The sequence below is a fragment of the Saccostrea echinata genome, unplaced genomic scaffold, assembly GCF_033153115.1.
Source record: "Saccostrea echinata isolate AGI-Se365-2 ecotype Australia unplaced genomic scaffold, CSIRO_AGI_Sech_v1 ptg000001l, whole genome shotgun sequence".
Lineage (NCBI taxonomy): Eukaryota > Metazoa > Mollusca > Bivalvia > Ostreida > Ostreidae > Saccostrea > Saccostrea echinata.
In genome coordinates this window covers 3,610,098-3,629,596 of record NW_026889750.1, presented here as the reverse complement: position 1 = coordinate 3,629,596, position 19,499 = coordinate 3,610,098, and the positions used below count along the sequence as shown (strand labels likewise).

Here is a 19,499-nt window from a genome sequence, read left to right as displayed (position 1 = left end):
TCATGCCCGTTGAGGCCCTAATTTGGAAGTTAATAATAATATATTCTGTTTATTTTAATTAGCCTAAAACATACTCAATACAACCAACCCTGGCATTTGTGTGTTGACTTAGTTATACAAGTGTTCATGATTGAGAGGAAATCAACAGAGAAAAGTTCTCTAAACTATGCGATGATTCTACATGGTATTCTGGACCTTGCAATATGTGATCTATTCCATTTGGTATTCTATAATTGTCCATTTTTTAATTGTATATTTAATTTATAAATTTATTATTTTATGAATTTATAATTTTTTATTTGTATTCTATAAGTGTCAATTTATATTGTATAATTTTCTAATTGTATTGTTTCTTTCAATATTTTTATTATATAATTTTTATTTCCATTCTAGCATTGTCAATTTGTATTGTATAATTTCCATAAGTATTCTATAATTTTTAATTTATATTCTTTACACAAAAGATTATTTGTAAAGACCATACCATTACCCATAACACACACACAACCATCTTATTTGTACAATTTTACCACGTGCTTGATGGCAGTTTTTGAAATTTACATTCCTTGATGAGTGTAGTTACATGTAGTACTACTAAAGTTCCTTAACTCAAGTTCCTTTGAAGGACCTACTACGATCATGGCTTTTTTGGAATATGAAATTTGGAGATAATAAACTGAAATCAAGCTCAAAAGGCCATTGAAACAATAGTTACTTCCATTCATATGTCGACACGATATATCCCAGTGAACTTGAAATAAAAGATACAGAGTCCGACACATCTGTTTCATATTTGGATATTTTACCAGAAAAAGACGTTAATGGTAATCTAACAACCAAGCTTTTATGATAAACGTGATGACTTTAACTTTTCAATCATCAGCTTCGCTTACTTAAGCAGCAATATACCATTATCACCTGCATACGGGGTTTATATCTCTCAGTTGACGCAAGAGCATGTTCTACGTATGAACAATTTCTAAAAAGAGGTCAGTTATTGACCAACAAGTTGATGAAGCAGAATATCAACAGTCTCATTTAAAGTCATTTCGTAAGTTCTATGGTCGATACAATGACCTTGTCAGCAAATACAATTTATCATTAAGTCAAATGCTGACTGACGTTTTTCAAACTAATTGTTAGGCCATTTACACACTAAATTGTCTACGGAGAGTACTTAAATTAATGTAGTCATTTAGAAAGAAAAAAACCTGTTGACTCTAGAAAAAAGTGCCGTATTAATGCGTAAAAGTATGAAAAGTTTATACGGTATATACATTGAAATGAAAAAAATTTACTCGTTTTTACGCTGTGGATATAAAAAGGGGGTTTTTGTCCACCAGGAAAACACCCTTGGCTATATGAACCCGGACTTACGACCAAAGGTGAATATAGAAGAAAAAATAGCATGAAACAATGGCTTAACGATTAGTATGGAACATGTTAGTCAAAACACAACCGAACAATAGGCTGTAATTTTAAACAAGGTAATTAAAACGACCATAGAAAATTGTGCAATGCTCACTTTAAGAGAGATTAAGAAATCCCTAATACATCAACTTATTTGTCTACAGCCTGACTCGGTTGAAAATTGATTGTACCCTGAACATGCTCTTGCGTACCGAGTAAGTTGGGAGACATTCACGCCATGTGTAGGTGGCTGTGAATTATTACATGTAGAGAGGAAGTTGAAGATGGAAATACTGAAGTCATCCCGTTTTTCATGTAATTTAGTTGTTAGTTTGCAATAAGCGTCTATAGCAGTAAAGCATCCAAATATGACAGAGATGTGACAGATGCTATTATGATATAAATATATATTATATTTATATAAAAATCATAATAAAAAATTTGTCTCATTTTCAAAAGTTTTTCAATAGTTATACTAACTTGAAATTTTCACTCAAGTCTGTTCTTGGTTTATAATCTTGAGTCCTGGCCTGCAAAAACAACATTTATGGATATTGTCCATGGGGAACTCCATCATCTTTTGAAAATTTAATTCAGAGTACTTGTGTGTAGAATCATACAGAATGAATTTTAACAAAGTCATTTTGTAGATGATCAATCAGATAAAAATATGAAAATTTCCGAGTTATTTTCTATTTCCCTTCCAGCTGTCTGATTGGTTCAATAATTCAAGTATAAAACAGCATCGATTGGGTCTTCTTTTTAAAATTTCAAAAAGACTATCCTCTGAAAAACAATAGTATTGACATTACAAAAACTACTTTGGATTATTTCTCAAAATATATATTTCAACTCCAATATGTAATTGAAATGCCATAATGGGTATGACTTAACAATGCCTTGAATATGGAACTTCTTTAAAAAGAAATGTAGATGAAAGAGATTTTTATATATTGAACAAAAATGTAATATTCTATTAAAATTACATTATTTGAAGATATACACTTTGATATCAGTAAAGTGCACAAGTTTATTTTATTAAATATCTAACACGAGGAGTTTTGCCCATCACAAGAAAGTAAAACTTCTGTAAGGTTTTTCCGGTTGTTGTCATTTCTGTCAAAATATCATTGGGAAAAAATAACGAAATATCGATGATGTAAATATTTTTATTTCTTTTTTTTTTAATCTTTATAACATTGATAACAACGTGTAAAAAAAAATAATCAACTACTTTCATAAGAATCATTGACCGGTGGAGAAAATGAATAGGGTATATTAAAATTAGCTAATTTTTTTACTTTTCAAAATTAACGTTGTCTTTAGAATCATACTGCTACATGGAATATTCAAATGACTTTGGCAGAATAATTTTCTTAGCAGCAGTTGAAGTAGAACCAGAAAAAAATCAGAATAATCCTTCTTTTTGTGAGATGTTTTATAATTAATTTGATGAAAGACATTAACACCATATGTAGCTGACTGTGAATGATCACGACATTAGATAGGAAGTTGACGATGGAAATGCTGAAGTCATCCCGTTTTTCATATAATTTAGTTGTATTCGAATCACGGCCGCGACTGACCTAGTTTGATAAAAAAAATTGGTAGCAACTGTTCCGTTGCCAAGCGCTTGACACTTTGTAGTGAAAGTTGCGGGTCCTTCGGATGAGACCTTAAAAACCTAGGCCTCGTGTCACGGTAATCATTGGCCCGATAAAGATCCCTCACTGCTCGATGGCCCTGAGTGCCGAGTAAAGGTCTAAATTTGAAACCCTTCACCGGTATATGGTGACGTCTCTATATGAGTGAAAAATTCTCGAACGGGGCGTAAAACAACTTACAATCAATCATATAATTTAGTTGTTAGGTTGCCATTAGTATCTATAGCAGTAAAGCATCCAAATATGACAAAGATGTGGCAGATGCTGTACATGGTGTGTTTTTTTTTTTAGTTCACTGGGATATTCAGTCGACATATGAATGAAAATAACGTTTTTTTTTTTAATAAAACATCGTCGACGAATCTAAATGTCAAATTGAAGGCCACAGCAATATTTTTTACTTCTTATGTAGAATTTTTGAATAGGGCCTGCTTCACAAGAATATAAATCAGGTCTGCTAATAACGGAACACAATTGGTGTCTATTGAAATTCCAACAGATTGTTGGATTGCAAAGACAACATTCATAGATACTGTCAATGGGGAACTCCAGCATCTTTTAAGATTAGCTTCACAGTATCTGTGAGTAGAAGCAGAATGATTTTTTAACAAAGTCATTTTGTAGACGACCAATCACATGAAAAAATGAAATTTTCTGAGTTATTTTCTATATCATTTCCAGTTCTCTAATTGATTCAAAAAATAAAGTGTGAAACATTATATCGACTGTGTTTCTAATTTAAGATTCAAAAAGAGCATATCGACTGGATGTTTCGAAATGGAAACAATCTTCTGAAAAGCAATAGTGATATAGCATCACAATAGCTTCTCAGAACATATTTCACCTATTTTTTATTGTAATGCCATAATGGGTATGACTTAATAATGCCTCGAATAGGGAACTACTTAAAAAGAGTTAACTTGTTTGCATTAATAATATAAAGAAATATAAAATTTACACTAAGAAAACTAAAAATCTAAAAACTTACCTGAAGCCATACCCTTCTTGTTACTAAAGTTACTAAATATCGAACACGATTTGAGGATTCTTGGCAAAACTTCTGTATTTTCTGTTGATGTCACTTCTGTATTCTCTAACGTGAAAATACCATTGGTAAAAAAATAACGAAATATCGATGATGTAAATATTTTTATTTCTTTTTTCATCTTTATAACATTGATAACAGCAACATGTAAAAAACAATTAACTACTTACATAAAAAAACTGAATGCATGGAGAAAATGAATATAGGTTCTTTTCCTATTTAAGTTGTCTTTAAAATCTTACTCTTGCATGGACTTTTCATAGGACTTTGGAAGAATAAATGAAATCGTACTACATGTAGATTTTATGCATATACATACAGATCAACATCATGACACACACAGTGTACTAGTATGTCGTAAAGAAATATTTTACTGACTCCTGTAACGATATTTTCTTTGCAGAACATGAAAAAAAAAACAGAGTTGTCCCTCTTTTTGTCAGATATTTTACATATGATTTTGTAAATATGGTTTTTAAAAATAAGCAATTTAGATATTGTCTTCAGTCATAAACAGGATAAATACTTCCTGTATATATAAAAGAAGATATGTACTATGACAAAAAAATTATGTACAATTTAAACTTATGTACATTATTGGTATACTTCATTTTTACTCATAACAATATCGAACATGTAACAATATGAGAATATGAACAATATATATGATATCATATTTCTCCAGGGCAACTTAGTTTGAATAACCCTTGAAATTCTGACAATTTATTGACTATTCATTCTTTACCATATTTTGTTGTGCACTAGACAATCTTCTATCACCATTGTACTACTGGTTCTCCTCAACATGTTGGCTGTTATATATACAAAAACATTGAGACATGTGGTCACTATTAAAATAATAAACTAAACAGATCCTCTGTGACTTTCACGATGAACAGCTGTAGAAGGTCATTAGTCCCAATCCCAATATTCTGTCCTGTTCTGACATAATATCACTGCACAGATTACTCCCAGGATCTGGTTTAGAGAAAATAACACATAAAGATTAATTAATATCCTACTTTTTCTTTACATTTTCTTGTCAACTTGTATATATATGAGTGTTAGGTTGAAACTCTCCCACTACATGTATTTTCTTTACTTGTTGTCTCGTCTTACTCCATATCTTTAAAATTTTCTGAGTTTATTTGTTTGTAATTACAACTTTGTTTGATTCATAATCATATACATGTATTAAATATTCTAGCAGAATACACCATCAGGAAGAAAAAATCCCCGAGAGGGAATTTGTTTTCAACTTGTCTAGCATGTGATCAACCAATCAAAACAGTAATTAAAAGAGAATAAAATACAATATCTGTAAATTCATTGATTTATTAGTTGATTGATTGACTGATTGATTGATTGATTGACTAGCTTTTATCCACACCTACCTCTGTAATAGCTACGGCCACCACAACAGAGATTAAAATGACCACATTTCCATATAGAAAATCTAATATACTGTCATAACAACTCTGTAAAAAGTAAATAAAACGAACTGAAAAATAAGTGGGTTATATATATAACTCCGAAGTTCAGAATGTCTTGAACAGGTTATACATATCAATAAACCTTTTTTATTAAAAAAAAAAATAGCAGTAGTTGTTGCTAAAGTACATATTATTCGAAAAAAGTACCCAGAAATCACCAAAAAAGCTACGGAAAATAAAAAACTAAATACCGAAAATAATTTTGACCACATTATACCTGACTTCTTAGTTCTATGTACACGGGTCCCAAGTTTCTGGCTTCCATGTAACATGTCTGTGTATTTCCTGTTTTACAACAACTGGTTGGTACGATCCAAGTCTAAAAAAGGATAGGTAAAACTGTAGTTTAAAAATATGCAAAATCACGAGTTATAAATGTTCGATATAATGAGTAAAAAAATAGTTATTAAATAAGGTGCCCAGCTGATGTTTTCATGACATCTGTCCATCCCAAAATAGTACAAATTCGTGAATCTATATTCAGATACCTATTTGACGAAATCCAATGCTTTAATAAACAGTTAAAAGATTTCTGAGGTCCATACACTCATCGTGAATGATTTTCCTTCTTTTATGTATCCAAGATGCCGTTTTCGGTCTCATTTAAAAACGTAAAAATTTAAATAATTGCTTTAAAAAACAATATTTATTAAATCTGTTGAATTCTTATGTAATGTGATTTTCACATTACTCTTTTCTAGAAAAAAAAGATAAATAAATAGTGACTTCTAAACTAGATAGAGCCAGTTTTAAATCCATCTGTAACACCAAATATGGAAGTGTTAAAGGTCAGCTGTTTCTGGCTCTTCCATTTACCAACGTGTAGATTAAAATTATGATGATGTAAGCAGTTGAAAAATCACGAACTTGATGTGAATGATTTAACAAATGATATAAATAAAATAATATGGCTTTCTTTCTTGCAGCTTACAGGTATGGCGGTTGCAATTATTTCAGAAAATATATATATAAACCAGCTGACGCAGATCATGTATTTTGAAGAAACTTGTTTACCAAAAGATGTTTTATATAATGTTTATTTAATTGGATTTTAAAAAATACCAAATACAATTTTCCCATCTTTTTCTCACAGTAAATTCAAATCCTGTATGGAATATCATATCCCAGATGTGCTCTAATATGATAATTTGGCAATTGGTTCCAACCTGTTTAATGTTTTATGTACTACCTACTAAATTAGACGAAGCTATAAAATACATCTAATGACAATGAATAAAATTTTAGCAAAAATAAATCAAGATCTAGTGCAAACATTTCTCTGTATACAGAAATGTCAGTTATATATGTGCTTGGTTCTTCTGATGTAGACATCTAAAGCAAATTATTAATTATTATTTGTTAAAAACTTTTGTGGATCATTGCGCCTGCGCCACCAATGAATTTGTTGGTATCTACTTACTGAGATTGTGTTTGTTCTGTTGTTTAGTTGAGTGTCTCTGTAATCTGAGAAATTTCTAGCACCACAACAATCAAACTGCAAAAACAATGAAATATACCTACTGTAAATAATCCTGGTATATTAGACGTTTGTTATGCAGAAAAGAAACACATTTAGATGATACATACTTATTTTAGTACTTTTTTTATTAAACATAAATTTACATGTAATTATTGTTACGTCAATTTATAAAATGACATTGAGCTTGTGGAATTGAAATATGGAGATAAAGAACACCAATCAAGCTCTAAAGTCCATTGAAACTATACAAATTTGGGGCAGAGCAAACACGGAACTCTAAAAACATAAGAGGTGGGATCAGGTGCCATGGAGGAGTAAGCATGCATCCCCTGCTGGCCGCCTTGTGCTCCTTGTCATGATCAGGCAAACGAAAAAATCCATAGACAATTCAGTATAAAAATAATGGCCTAACAATTTGTATGAAAAACGCCAGACAACATTCGACTTATTGATAGATTGTATTTGCTGGCAAGGTCATTGTATCGACCATAGAATTTGCGAAATTTTGACTTTAAGGTCTAACGACAAGTTGCTCGAATATCTGTTTTGTATCTCTTTATAATATGCAACAAATTAATTATAATTATCATTATCTTGTGATTTTTAAATTGTTTTCAAAATGTCTAAGTAGATAAAGACACACAAAACTGTGATATTACTCATCATATTAGCAATGCCAGTGATTTCCGATAGGATTATATAGTGAATAACCTCCTACGGTATCTTGCACAAATGCCTGACAAGGTACCTCAATTTTTTGTGAGGAATTCTGTTAAAGAAGCAATACTTCAATGACATATTTTTGGAAAAAATCATTTATTATTGAGGAACATGTCATCTGACCTTGTTTTATCAACTTATTTGTTATTTGGCTTGCCTCGTTTTATACTAGTAAATTGTTCGTGCATAGAGCATACTCTTGCGTATTGTATCAACTGGGAGACATAAGCTCCATATGCAGGTGATAATGGTACATTGCTACATAAATATACATTACATGCTGTTGAAGGAAATCCATCGTTTTATTATTGTCGTGGTAGGTGTAGTCATTCACAAGTTTTGTAAGCTCATTTTGAAGTATTCCTTCCAACTGAAAAAGAATGTTTTAAATATAAATACATAAAAATATTTTATTTTCACAGTTATATAATTATGAAGAAAAGAAAATGAAGATTTAAATAAAAACAATTACTATACTACAGTATACACAAATACTTCTTGGTTATTTACATTTTTTCGTTCCACTGCGATGTACACCCCTATCACCAACTCTGCTACCAAAATGAGGACGACACATCCTATATACTGAGAAAGGAAGACATATAGATTTTTAATTACAAGTTAGGTAAAGACTTGAAACAGTGGACTTCTGATTCAAACAATGTAAAACTTGAGATTTTAAAAATAAATTTGTAAAGGGAGCTCTAAAAAGATAACTCCTAAAAACAAATACACATTGTAATACTTATATGCAGTGTAAAACTGGCTGAGCAAAAAATACAATGTTATTTACTCCCAAATAATGCATGAATGTTGAGTTACCGATAATTAATTAAAACTGAATCGAATCAGTTATAATTGCTACTCATTAAACCTAGGATCAGGAAATAATTAACGGAAATTAATTACATGAATGAACAATGTGGGTATCCCATTGCTGTCTAACCGAGACGTAAATTCAAAAATTACAATATGATATAAATTTAATTCTTCTATACAGATACATAATATACACTTATTTTTCTCGGCCAAAACCAGTTATATATTTCAAGTTAAATTGATAATTTAATGCAAATTCTATATTCTTTTATATATTTAGGCATGTTCTTGTTTAAATTTTTTGTGTATGTATCACAAATATCATCTATTTTGTGCATAAATGTACTTATACTTCTGAAATATTTTAATTAAAAACAAACCTCATTATTTTCAGTTACGGAATGCCACAAACCATCCGACATTGATAAATATACTTTAAATTTGTATATTTCAGAGGATGTGTGGATACTTTTTTAAAAATTTGTTTATAGAATACGAATTATACGTGAATTTTAATTGATTTTGTTATTTAAATTTGACAGTTTCCGCTGTCAATAAGAGGAGATCACAGAGAGAGACGCGGTAGTTATTAAACCTATATTTTGCGATCGTGATAACTAAAACAAACATTTGTTGGTCTCTATCGGATATTACAAAATTGAAAGTGCGCAAAAAAGGAAATACTCAAATTGTACCTCTTATATATATATATATATATATATATATATATATATATATATATATATATATATATATATATATATATATATATATATATATTGTGTATTTGAGACGCTCTGAATTTGAGAGGAATGTAACATTTTTAAAACTCCTTTTAAATACTTATCTCCTCCTATGAAGTTAAAATTAAGAACGTAAAGTTTCATTTGTGTTTGTTTTTTTTGTTTGCCTCCTTGTACATTTGTGAGAGACTATCAATTTCTAATAAAAAAAAATCTGACATGTCCTGTAGCAAAGATCAAGAAGCTGAGGATATGGACCCAATTTGATTTTTTTAAATAATGGATATTAAAGTAGGATCAAGGAAAGATAATTTAAGCATGTATACTGGAATTTATACCAGGAGACATGGTAAGTCATACCCTGAGAAGAATTAAGGGGTTAGTGGAACTTAACTTCATAATTAATTAAGTACGTACACTGGAATTTATACCAGGAAAAATGGTAAGTCATACCCTGAGAAGAAGGGGTTGGTGGGACACTCTACCTTAACTTCATAATTAAGTATGTACACTGGAATTTATTCCAGGAAAAACTGGTAAGTAATACCCTTAGAAGAAGGGTTTTTTGGAGTGTCCCTCCCCCTTTGTGGAGTGTCCCTCCCCCCTAACTTCTTCAGTAACTATTTCTACAGTGATTCATTGTCCAAACCCACGACTGGATTTTCAAATTTTTTTCACCCTGAATTTCAAAAATATGACACTTATAAAGATCTTTCCTCTCACAAATACTAAAAATACTCGCTTACACCCGCTAGCATCCAAGCACTCTCCCGCACAGCTCCACAACAACCACAGAATCCCGTGATGAAAATAAATCCACCGACACCAATAATAACGTAAGCAAAAATGTAGATCCAGTCCAATGGGAAACCAATGTTTGCATTCCCAAGAAAATCCTCTATCCTGTCATCCACACAAATCCATATCCCAATTCCCAGTAAACCACACCCGGATACCTGTAAAATAAATATGTACCTTGAAAGATAAAACTCAAAGATTCCAAAATTTACATAAAGAAGGCATAATTTTCAAAGACCTTTAATATGATTTTAGTATCTTGATAATAAAAATCATTATGTCATGTACTGAATATATGTGTTCGCATCCAAGGTCTTGAAGTAAAGAAGTTACATTTTATTTCCATATAAAGTTAAATATGAACGATTTGTATCTCATGCATGTAGAAGATGATATCCATATAAAAAGTAAACAAAACGTACTAAGTTTTATTCATGTGAGACAAAATAAGAGATTCAACTATACAAACAATAGACTGGAAATGAGAGAATATTTTGTCTTTTGTTAATTTTGATTATTTCTGATTTATATACGAAAATTAATTAATTCTGACTCATATACGAAAATCTTACCCAGAAGAAGAAGTTGAAGACAACCAGCAGGTATCTGGAACACTTAGCACACAATCCATCCGCCATATTGATATGCTTCTGTAATAAGAAATCGTTCATTACTTGCAGTTCCTTTTAGGTCATATTATTGCTCTGGTATTGCTTAATATGTTGATTAATATGTCACACGAGTGTGCATATTTGTTTCTATTTTATTGAATTTTCAATTCATTTCCTAAAATAGCATTAATAGAAATTTTGAAATAAGAAAATCAAGTTTTTCACTCACAAAAATCAACGTTGCCTTCTTCTCCTAAACCTTATTTACACTTAACCATAAAAATACCTCAAAATCCATTTTTGAAAATATAAGCAAGTACACTTTCGATAGAGGAAACTTTGGTTATTGAAAGGTGGGAATTTTAACGAATTGAAGTAGTGTTTGCTATCTTGAAACAATTTTATTACAGCACATTCCTGTTCAACATGTCGATGATATCATGTACGTCAACTTTAACATTACTAATGCCAAAATCTACAAAATTATTAAAATGATTGATTATTTCAAACACGTGTGTATCTTGTCTTGTAGTTAACCCTAGGACATTGGACAGTGTACAAGCTAGCTAACAACACTAAGTATGTTTTCTTGTGTTCAGTGGTCATTTCTGGTCGATTATGTCCCCAGGTATTTATTATTGACAACATCTTATTACACATTAAGCCTAATTAGCAGTAAACAAACGCTGTATTGTACATAAAAATATACATCATTAATTTGGAAAGATAATACAAATGGGTGGAGTCCCTGAATATTCTTTGTTTTCCCCACTTTTTTTTAAAAAAAGAAAAGAAATATACAATCAAACAAAGTTTCCATTGTTAATGATGAATATGTAATGTTACTATATTAACCTATATGAATATAGCATTTCATAAATTGGAATTAGAGTATAACTTGCTTTCAGAAATCATTTTGAATGTGTACTTGTTCAGTTGTTATAAATAATTTCAGAAACCCGACATGGACTTTGGAAACGATAAGTATCCTTCTGACATGAAAAAATAATGATGAATCATTTAATCATTGTGTGTCTATCCTATAACGTAGGGAAAATTAATAAAAATAAGAACGAAAGAAAACCGTCCAAAATAATGTATTTAGTCATATGTCAGTCTATTTACAAGATTCTTATATGTATCTCAACATCAGTGATCGTAACATTTTCTTTGTTTTAAATCTTTTTAGCAAATTTTACATTGATAAAAATAAATATCATCAACGTTTATCTTACCTTGAAGATACAATCCAAATTTTCTGAATAAAGGCCTAATTATTTTATACGTTTCTCATTTTTTTCTCTATGTTGTCTAAGAATACCTTTGCAATGATCCTTGATAATCTACATTGGACGTTTCCTGTACAGGGGTACATGAAGGGGGATTCCTGTAAAAATCTTACACAAAATAACCCCTTTTCTCAATTACAATACAAAAAGAGATAGTTTTTGAGTTTTTAAGACTCTTTCAAAAATATATTTTGAGCTTTGTCTAATAATTTAGATTAATTTTGGAGCAAATATTTCCTTTCCTTGTTGGCGACTCTGTTTTTTTTTTTTTTTTTTGGCTCGTGATTATAGCTACAGGGGCTATTTATTTGGCCGGGCGGGACCATGATATAAATGTCCGTCTTACATTTTCTTTCCTTTTGATTTACCTTTTGTGGTCACTTTATTACTTCTACAATTAACTAAGAGATTTCCTGGCAAAGAAAAAAATCATTTTATAATAATTAATACTTTCCCTGGAAAGAGACGAATCATAAAAACAGAACAAGCATATACCAACATAAATAGATATACTAAAATAGAGTAATAAACAAAGCAATTGTTATCTTTCCAAATTCAGTTTCAACAGCTGAAGAGAAGAGAGTTTTGAAGAGATTGAAAACATTTTTAAAATAATATATTTATTTTCCTCGTCCTGACCTTAGAAAGATACATGTCTGATTGAGATGTATTACCTGCCATGTGAAATGGACACAGTGATTCATTATAACACTATGTCGAGTGTTTTGTGACAAATTTTTTTGGCTTAAGTACTGAATGACATATTTCTTGAATGAAAAAAAGTTAAAATGACAAAAATTTGAGCAATGCTTGAGATTTTTTACATACCCACAAAAGTAAATGAATGAAACCTACATTATTTTAAGTGGGTTACTTTGGGCAAAGGTCAAATGTCAACATTTCTCTCCATCCTTCAGCTTGAATGTTAGCACTGATATATGACAACTATACAATGCGTAAAATGTAGATAAATAAGAATTCCTGATAAATGACCAACTTCCTGGAAGACGTACAATGGTCATAACGCCCATCTTAATCACACCTTGTTGGAGACAGGTAGTACAGGGAAAAACATCTACTGGTCACTTAGTCAGGTTTTATGGAATACCGTATTTGGAAATAATGCAGCATTAAATCAAAGGATTTTTACCAGCATGCAAACAAAATTGATAAACTTTAATAGCTTAATTTTTCTGTAATCAAAGTAATAAACATGCAATTTTATCACTAAAGGCAATTAAATGAATTTGAAAAGATAAATAAATAAATGAACCACGAAGAAGGTGCCTATGTTTTATTCTTAATTCGTGTCATCAATTAATAAGTTTTTATTTTAAAATTATTATCAGAAATATACAGTTTGTTTATTGCTTTCATTTTTACAAAAGTCTTCAAGAGTTTTAAAAGCTTCCTATTTTGAAGCAAAAGTAGAAGCTTGTAGATATTGCGTCCCCTTCTAACGGTCATTTTAGATGTTTTGACATCTTACTGACTTCAGCTGGAAAATCAGACACATAAAGAGCTAAAACAGCAAGATTTGCATTTTCAACAAATATTTTCAAGCAGATGTTTTACCATTAAAAAACTAGGCAACTAGCTAGATATGATATGTTCAAAAGTGTGTAGCAATGTAAATATGTTTCATATATGAACATTTCAGCTTATGTTTAGCATGTTTGAAATTCGACGTACTGGTTTGTTACTAAAGAACATTTCTAGCGTATGAACAACATACTGTCAAACATGCTCCTTGATGTACATCATGTATTGAACTTAAGTTGAACATATATGTAAACATACATTGCTCGTTTTATATGGTATTAATAACTATTAATATCAATATCTTAGTTCTCTTTTATCAATAGGGACTCTAATGAAATGGACTCATTCCATCCAACAGACAAAATAAACAAGAACACCAATACCTAACCAACAAAAGACCAAGATTAAACCTAGAGAAGTGAAACATACATATTTTCTTTAAAGTAAGTAAGGATAAATAAGTATTAAAATAGCGTCATGTCATAACTTGCTGGCTAAAAAGCTGATGAATCTAGGCAGATATTTTATGCCCCCTTCTCCATAAACTAAGATCGGGTATTCTATCCAATGTTTAAATAGGAATTTGCTAACATAACGAATGTGACGTCTTCATCCTACATGTGTGAAGTTATGTTACTTTGTTATCTAATGAAATACATGTACTCGTATTTCAAAATACTGCTTTGGTCAAAGATGAACAAATACGATTAGTATAAACCAAGAAATGGGTCTCGGTATCAATGTCCTACAGAACAACAGGGAAAAAATTGGTAACTGTACATTGTGTGCATGTATATTTTCGATAAAACTATCAATTAGAAGGCAATAGGATGTTGTAAGTTTGCTAAAGACACCGAGCAATTGCAAGAAATATACCATGTTAGGATATTAAGAGTGTTTGTTATACCTTTATAAATCTGTTCCTATATAAATCAATACTAATAAAAGACCAACATTTCCAATGTTTTACTGAGCGGGCATAAAAAAATCGATGTTTGACCGCGGAGTGAGATATTGGACCTGTCGATGAGATGTTGGACCGCTTACGTCACACAATGGGCGGGGTCAGCTAAATCTCTTTTGCATTCATTGGTGTTCAGCATACATGTATTCCAAAAAAAAAAAATAAAATAAAATAAATAAATAAAAGGTATAATAAAACATTTATTGACTGTGTTCTCGGGCAAAATGCGTTTTGTCGACCCCTAGAACCAAACTGTTTGCCTTCGGCCTATCGGCCTCAGGCAAACAGTTTGGTTCTTGGGTCCGACAAAACGCATGTTGCCCTCGAACCCAGTCAATAAATGTATAATGTTGGCAAAACTATGGCATATTTCCAAATCAGTCGCTCGAGGTGTTACGAAGATATTAATATGAATTTTCTTCGATAAATACTCTTTTTCATGCACATTGCTATACTTTTATAACTCATATATTTTTACTTTTATCAATAAATATTTTTGACTAAAATCTATCAAAAGCGATTGTTTGAGAAAACTTTTTTGAAACCGTATCTTCATTAGATCATAAGTATGGTGGCATATTTATGCCATCCACATAATTTTTTGACAACATAGCATATCATGTCAAGTCAAGATAACTATCTCGTCAAGTCATGATAACTTTCTGGTTTATCGACAAACGCCGACTTTATATCTTGTCTAGTCAAGATAAGCTATCACATTTGTTGCGTTAGCTATCTTGACATGACGAGACAACTTATCTTGCATCATGAATGAAATAACTATCGCAAAAAAATAGGATAGCTTATCTTGACTGGACAAGATATAAAGTCAGTGTTTGTCGACAAACCAGGAAGTTATCATGACTATCTTGACTTGACATGATATGCTATGTTGACAAAAAATTATGTGGATGACATAAATATGCCACCATACATAAGCATATTTCAGAGCACGGAAACAATGAATGACTCTGTATTAGTTAAAATGTTTAATGATGATGTATGAAATGTGAAGATAGGTTTTAAAAATCTATTGAAATCGAAAAAGCAAACCTATACTTAATGAACACTTTGCTAGAGTATCAAAACATCTACAGTTATTGCTTTCATGTACTTATCTACATAATTGTGGGTATAATAAGGAAACTTTTTATTCGACATTATAAACTTAGTAGTGGAGATTTTGTTAACATCTGGTCACCCTTATAAAATTTGATGAAACATTTGATGGAACATGAAACTATTCAAAGCATACAAACCAGTATATCCAGGAAACAAAAATATCTACGTGTACGGTAAAATCGTAGACAGGTTGTCTAGAGTGAAAAATAATCATCACTGCGTTCTAGAATTTTCACTACTCTTTAGTATATTTTTCATCAATATACATAGCAAATTTCAAATAGATATATGCTCAAATAAACAAAACATGAGATTTCATGTTATGTGTGGTTTCGTCATACGGAGCACGGATGATAACGTCAAAGTGCCTAAAGCAGCGTTACATTTCCTCTTTGCTGAAAAAAAGTTGGATAAACCCCACTTAAATTCGGGAAATTCATTGATGTACACTTGAGTTCCCCTTTATTCCTCCATAAACAGTCGAGGAACCAATATCGCACACACATGGGACCTTCTGAAGATTTATTAGTATGTTATGGACAGTACTCCTACCATCATACAACTTAATACCAGTTGATTCATATATTGACATAGACCTTTTATTTTGTGTACAAAAAAGAGACAAATTTAATTTGTTTTATTTATACGTCAGTAATAACAGGGCTCAACATTAATGTTTGTCCGATTGTTCGAGTCCAATTCATTTTGTGATCGGACAAGTCAATCTCCACAAACACTTGTCCAATCGGAAAAGTTTTTAAAATATTTTTTTATCATTATGGAGAGTGTGAATAGATCCCCATAGAACTCACACAACAAGTAGGTTTTTTTTAATAGAAGACATTTAAATAGTACATAACTTTATTAAGGTCTCAGTCATACCGCACCAAATATTGCTAATTTAAAACAAACAAGCGTGATATAAGTAATATTTGTATTTTCATGTCAATAAATAAGTTCTTTATAAGTCAGTATTTTTATACCTAATCCAGTTGATTATAAAGTTGTACAATTTTCTTTATATCTGTTCAGAGTCGGACAAGTAGAAAATGTATTCGGAAACGAGTAACAATATTGGCAACTTGTCCGATTAACAAATGTATACATGTGTTTTAGTTAATGCTGAGTCCTGAATATAAACTGTTATTTAAAAAAGGATACGCATTTCATCACAGCTACTGTATTCTTGTATTGTTATTCCTACTTAGAAAATAGGCAAACTCGCCCAAAAGGCACGAAGATAAAGCTATACCAAACTTATGATAAGTGAATGAAATCTAAATTGGTTAAGTGTAACGGGAGAAATGGGCACCTGGTAAAAGAAAAAAAGGAGTATGACATAATTATCACATGAAATCTATTATGCCCTCTATATAAGTAAGATATAGCAAGAAAGATAAAACTAAGAGGAGGACATTAAACAATGAAACAAAACTTTTTTTTTTGCAATATGACTCGCACTAACAGGAAATTTGGAAACTTTCGAGTCTGAAGAAAAATTGATTTGAACATATTTTATTGCAATAAATACATACAATGGGATAGATAGTTTTCATATGACTTATTTTCTCTCCGAGTTATTTCCCTTGGCCGCCATCTTGGTGGTCAACCTGGTAATTTTTCCTCTTTGTCTTACCAAATCTAAGAGGGTGTAGCAGAAATATTTTGGGGAAAATCTTTATAGAATATAAATTATGAAATAAAGGAGGCTTTAACAAATGTATATTTTTCAGAAAAATAATGCTCCTTACCCCACAATGGCCAGTATAAAAAGTTAAAGTTGGTTGAATAATGAAGGAATATGAGCATGTTGACCTCCAATATGGCGGCCACCGGGAAATAACTCTTGCTAATTTGGGCCTACTGAAAACTATCTATTGGGCACAATTGGGCTAAAATCTTCATTCGCCCTCTCCCTACATGTTATATTATTATACTTTCATGTTAAATACTAAAATCTGATTGGTTTAGAAGCATTTAACAATCCGTAATTTTACCCTCAGCGTTAGCAACATACTTGACAACGGGTAACATTACGAAAATATCACATGCGTTCAAATCATGCGCGTAAGGTTCACCGTAGAATTCTCAAAACGTCGGTTGTGCGTTTGAAAGAAGCCAAATAAACGACGTCAATTAAAGCTTGCGTCCGATGTAGCTTACTTGAAAACAACAAACGACAGACGAAACATCCTTGCGAGTGCAAACTTTAGATGATAAAGGACTTTTTGAGTAGCAAACAAACAATAAAGAGGTTGGCAAATCTTTTTCGAAGCTTTCTTATTGAGAAAAATAGAATCGGGGAGTTTAAAAGCTTTCTAAGCGTGAACTTAACGACGATCTCCGAATTTTTTTATGACATCCGAAATCAATAAGACATTCAGCTTTCAAACTCCCCGCTTCTATTTTTCTCAATAAGAAAGCTTCGAAAAAGATTTGCCAACCTCTTTATTGTTTGTTTGCTACTCAAAAAGTCCTTTATCATCTAAAGTTTGCACTCGCAAGGATGTTTCGTCTGTCGTTTGTTGTTTTCAAGTAAGCTACATCGGACGCAAGCTTTAATTGACGTCGTTTATTTGGCTTCTTTCAAACGCACAACCGACGTTTTGAGAATTCTACGGTGAACCTTACGCGCATGATTTGAACGCATGTGATATTTTCGTAATGTTACCCGTTGTCAAGTATGTTGCTAAAGCTGAGGGTAACATTACGGATTGTTAAATGCTTCTAAACCAATCAGATTTTAGTATTTAACATATGAAAGTATAATAACACAAAAGATTGAATTAGAAGAATTGCAATGCATATGTATGAAAATGTTTCCCATATCTTAAATAAACGATCATTCGCTCTTGTTATGTCTTAGCTCCTAAAAGTTGAAATTATATTAACATTGTAATATAAATTATTATGAAAGAATATGTTACTTTTAATGCCCGGTATATATGTCACCTTTAATACAATACCTAAAGTAAGATATCTAGGTTACATGACATGATATACATTGTAACTATAATACTGATTTTTTTTTTTCCGAAATGTATTCTTTTAAAAAAAAATTTAGAGTTCTTAAAGTTAATCCTAATGTACAGGATATGTCAACAAAGCAGGAATTAACCTTAACATTGATTATGTAATAATTAACTACTGTAGTAAACTATACTAACCGTAATTATCAAATAATGAGTACAATCGCTGGCAATTTTGTATTCATTATAACAATACAGTATACTTTTTTGAAATAGTCATTGTGTATATTTATCACCAAAATTTTTGACACTATCTGTCCTCCTGTAATCTCTGATCGTCCATAATTATTGTAAATATGTATATATATATGTACCTCTTGTACCATTCATATGGTTTTTGAGAGAATAAATGAATGAATGAATATACATTGCATTTCTTTTAGTTAAAAAGGTGTACTTACCAACCAGATTTCAGCATGCCGCAAATATATCACGTAAAAGAACGAAATATAGCATTTATCTGTTAGCAAAATGTGCACAACTGTGACAATATCCGCCAAATTCCTCAGAAAGGGATCAGAACAAGATCACACACATTAAGTTGCATCCTTGAAATATTTGTACGTGGTTATGATATTCACTGTTAAGTGATAAACAAACACAGTATTATGCTTAGCAGCCACACTCTGTCCCTGCGAAATTGTATAATCACATCATGCGAGCAGAATTGTAGATTGTTCTCACGAAATATTTTTTACGGAATTAATCCAATAAATCAAAGTTCATGTTCATAACAATTAGAATAAATTCATTTTGATCGGTAAACACTA

At 31.0% G+C, this 19,499-nt stretch overlaps 1 protein-coding gene across 1 annotated transcript; it reads right to left on the bottom strand.

Annotated features, from left to right (window-relative positions):
- Positions 1 to 4,208: 4,208 nt before the first annotated feature.
- Positions 4,209 to 19,499, bottom strand: LOC133179614 (tetraspanin-9-like). Its single transcript, XM_061314350.1, has 9 exons — positions 19,131 to 19,499; positions 10,745 to 10,822; positions 10,121 to 10,330; positions 8,323 to 8,397; positions 8,090 to 8,182; positions 7,033 to 7,107; positions 5,830 to 5,931; positions 5,514 to 5,597; positions 4,209 to 5,097 (listed from the first exon to the last, which is right to left on the bottom strand). Exons 2-9 carry the CDS (start codon positions 10,808 to 10,810, stop codon positions 5,032 to 5,034), a joined length of 771 nt encoding a protein of 256 aa, XP_061170334.1. The 5' UTR covers positions 10,811 to 10,822; positions 19,131 to 19,499; the 3' UTR covers positions 4,209 to 5,031.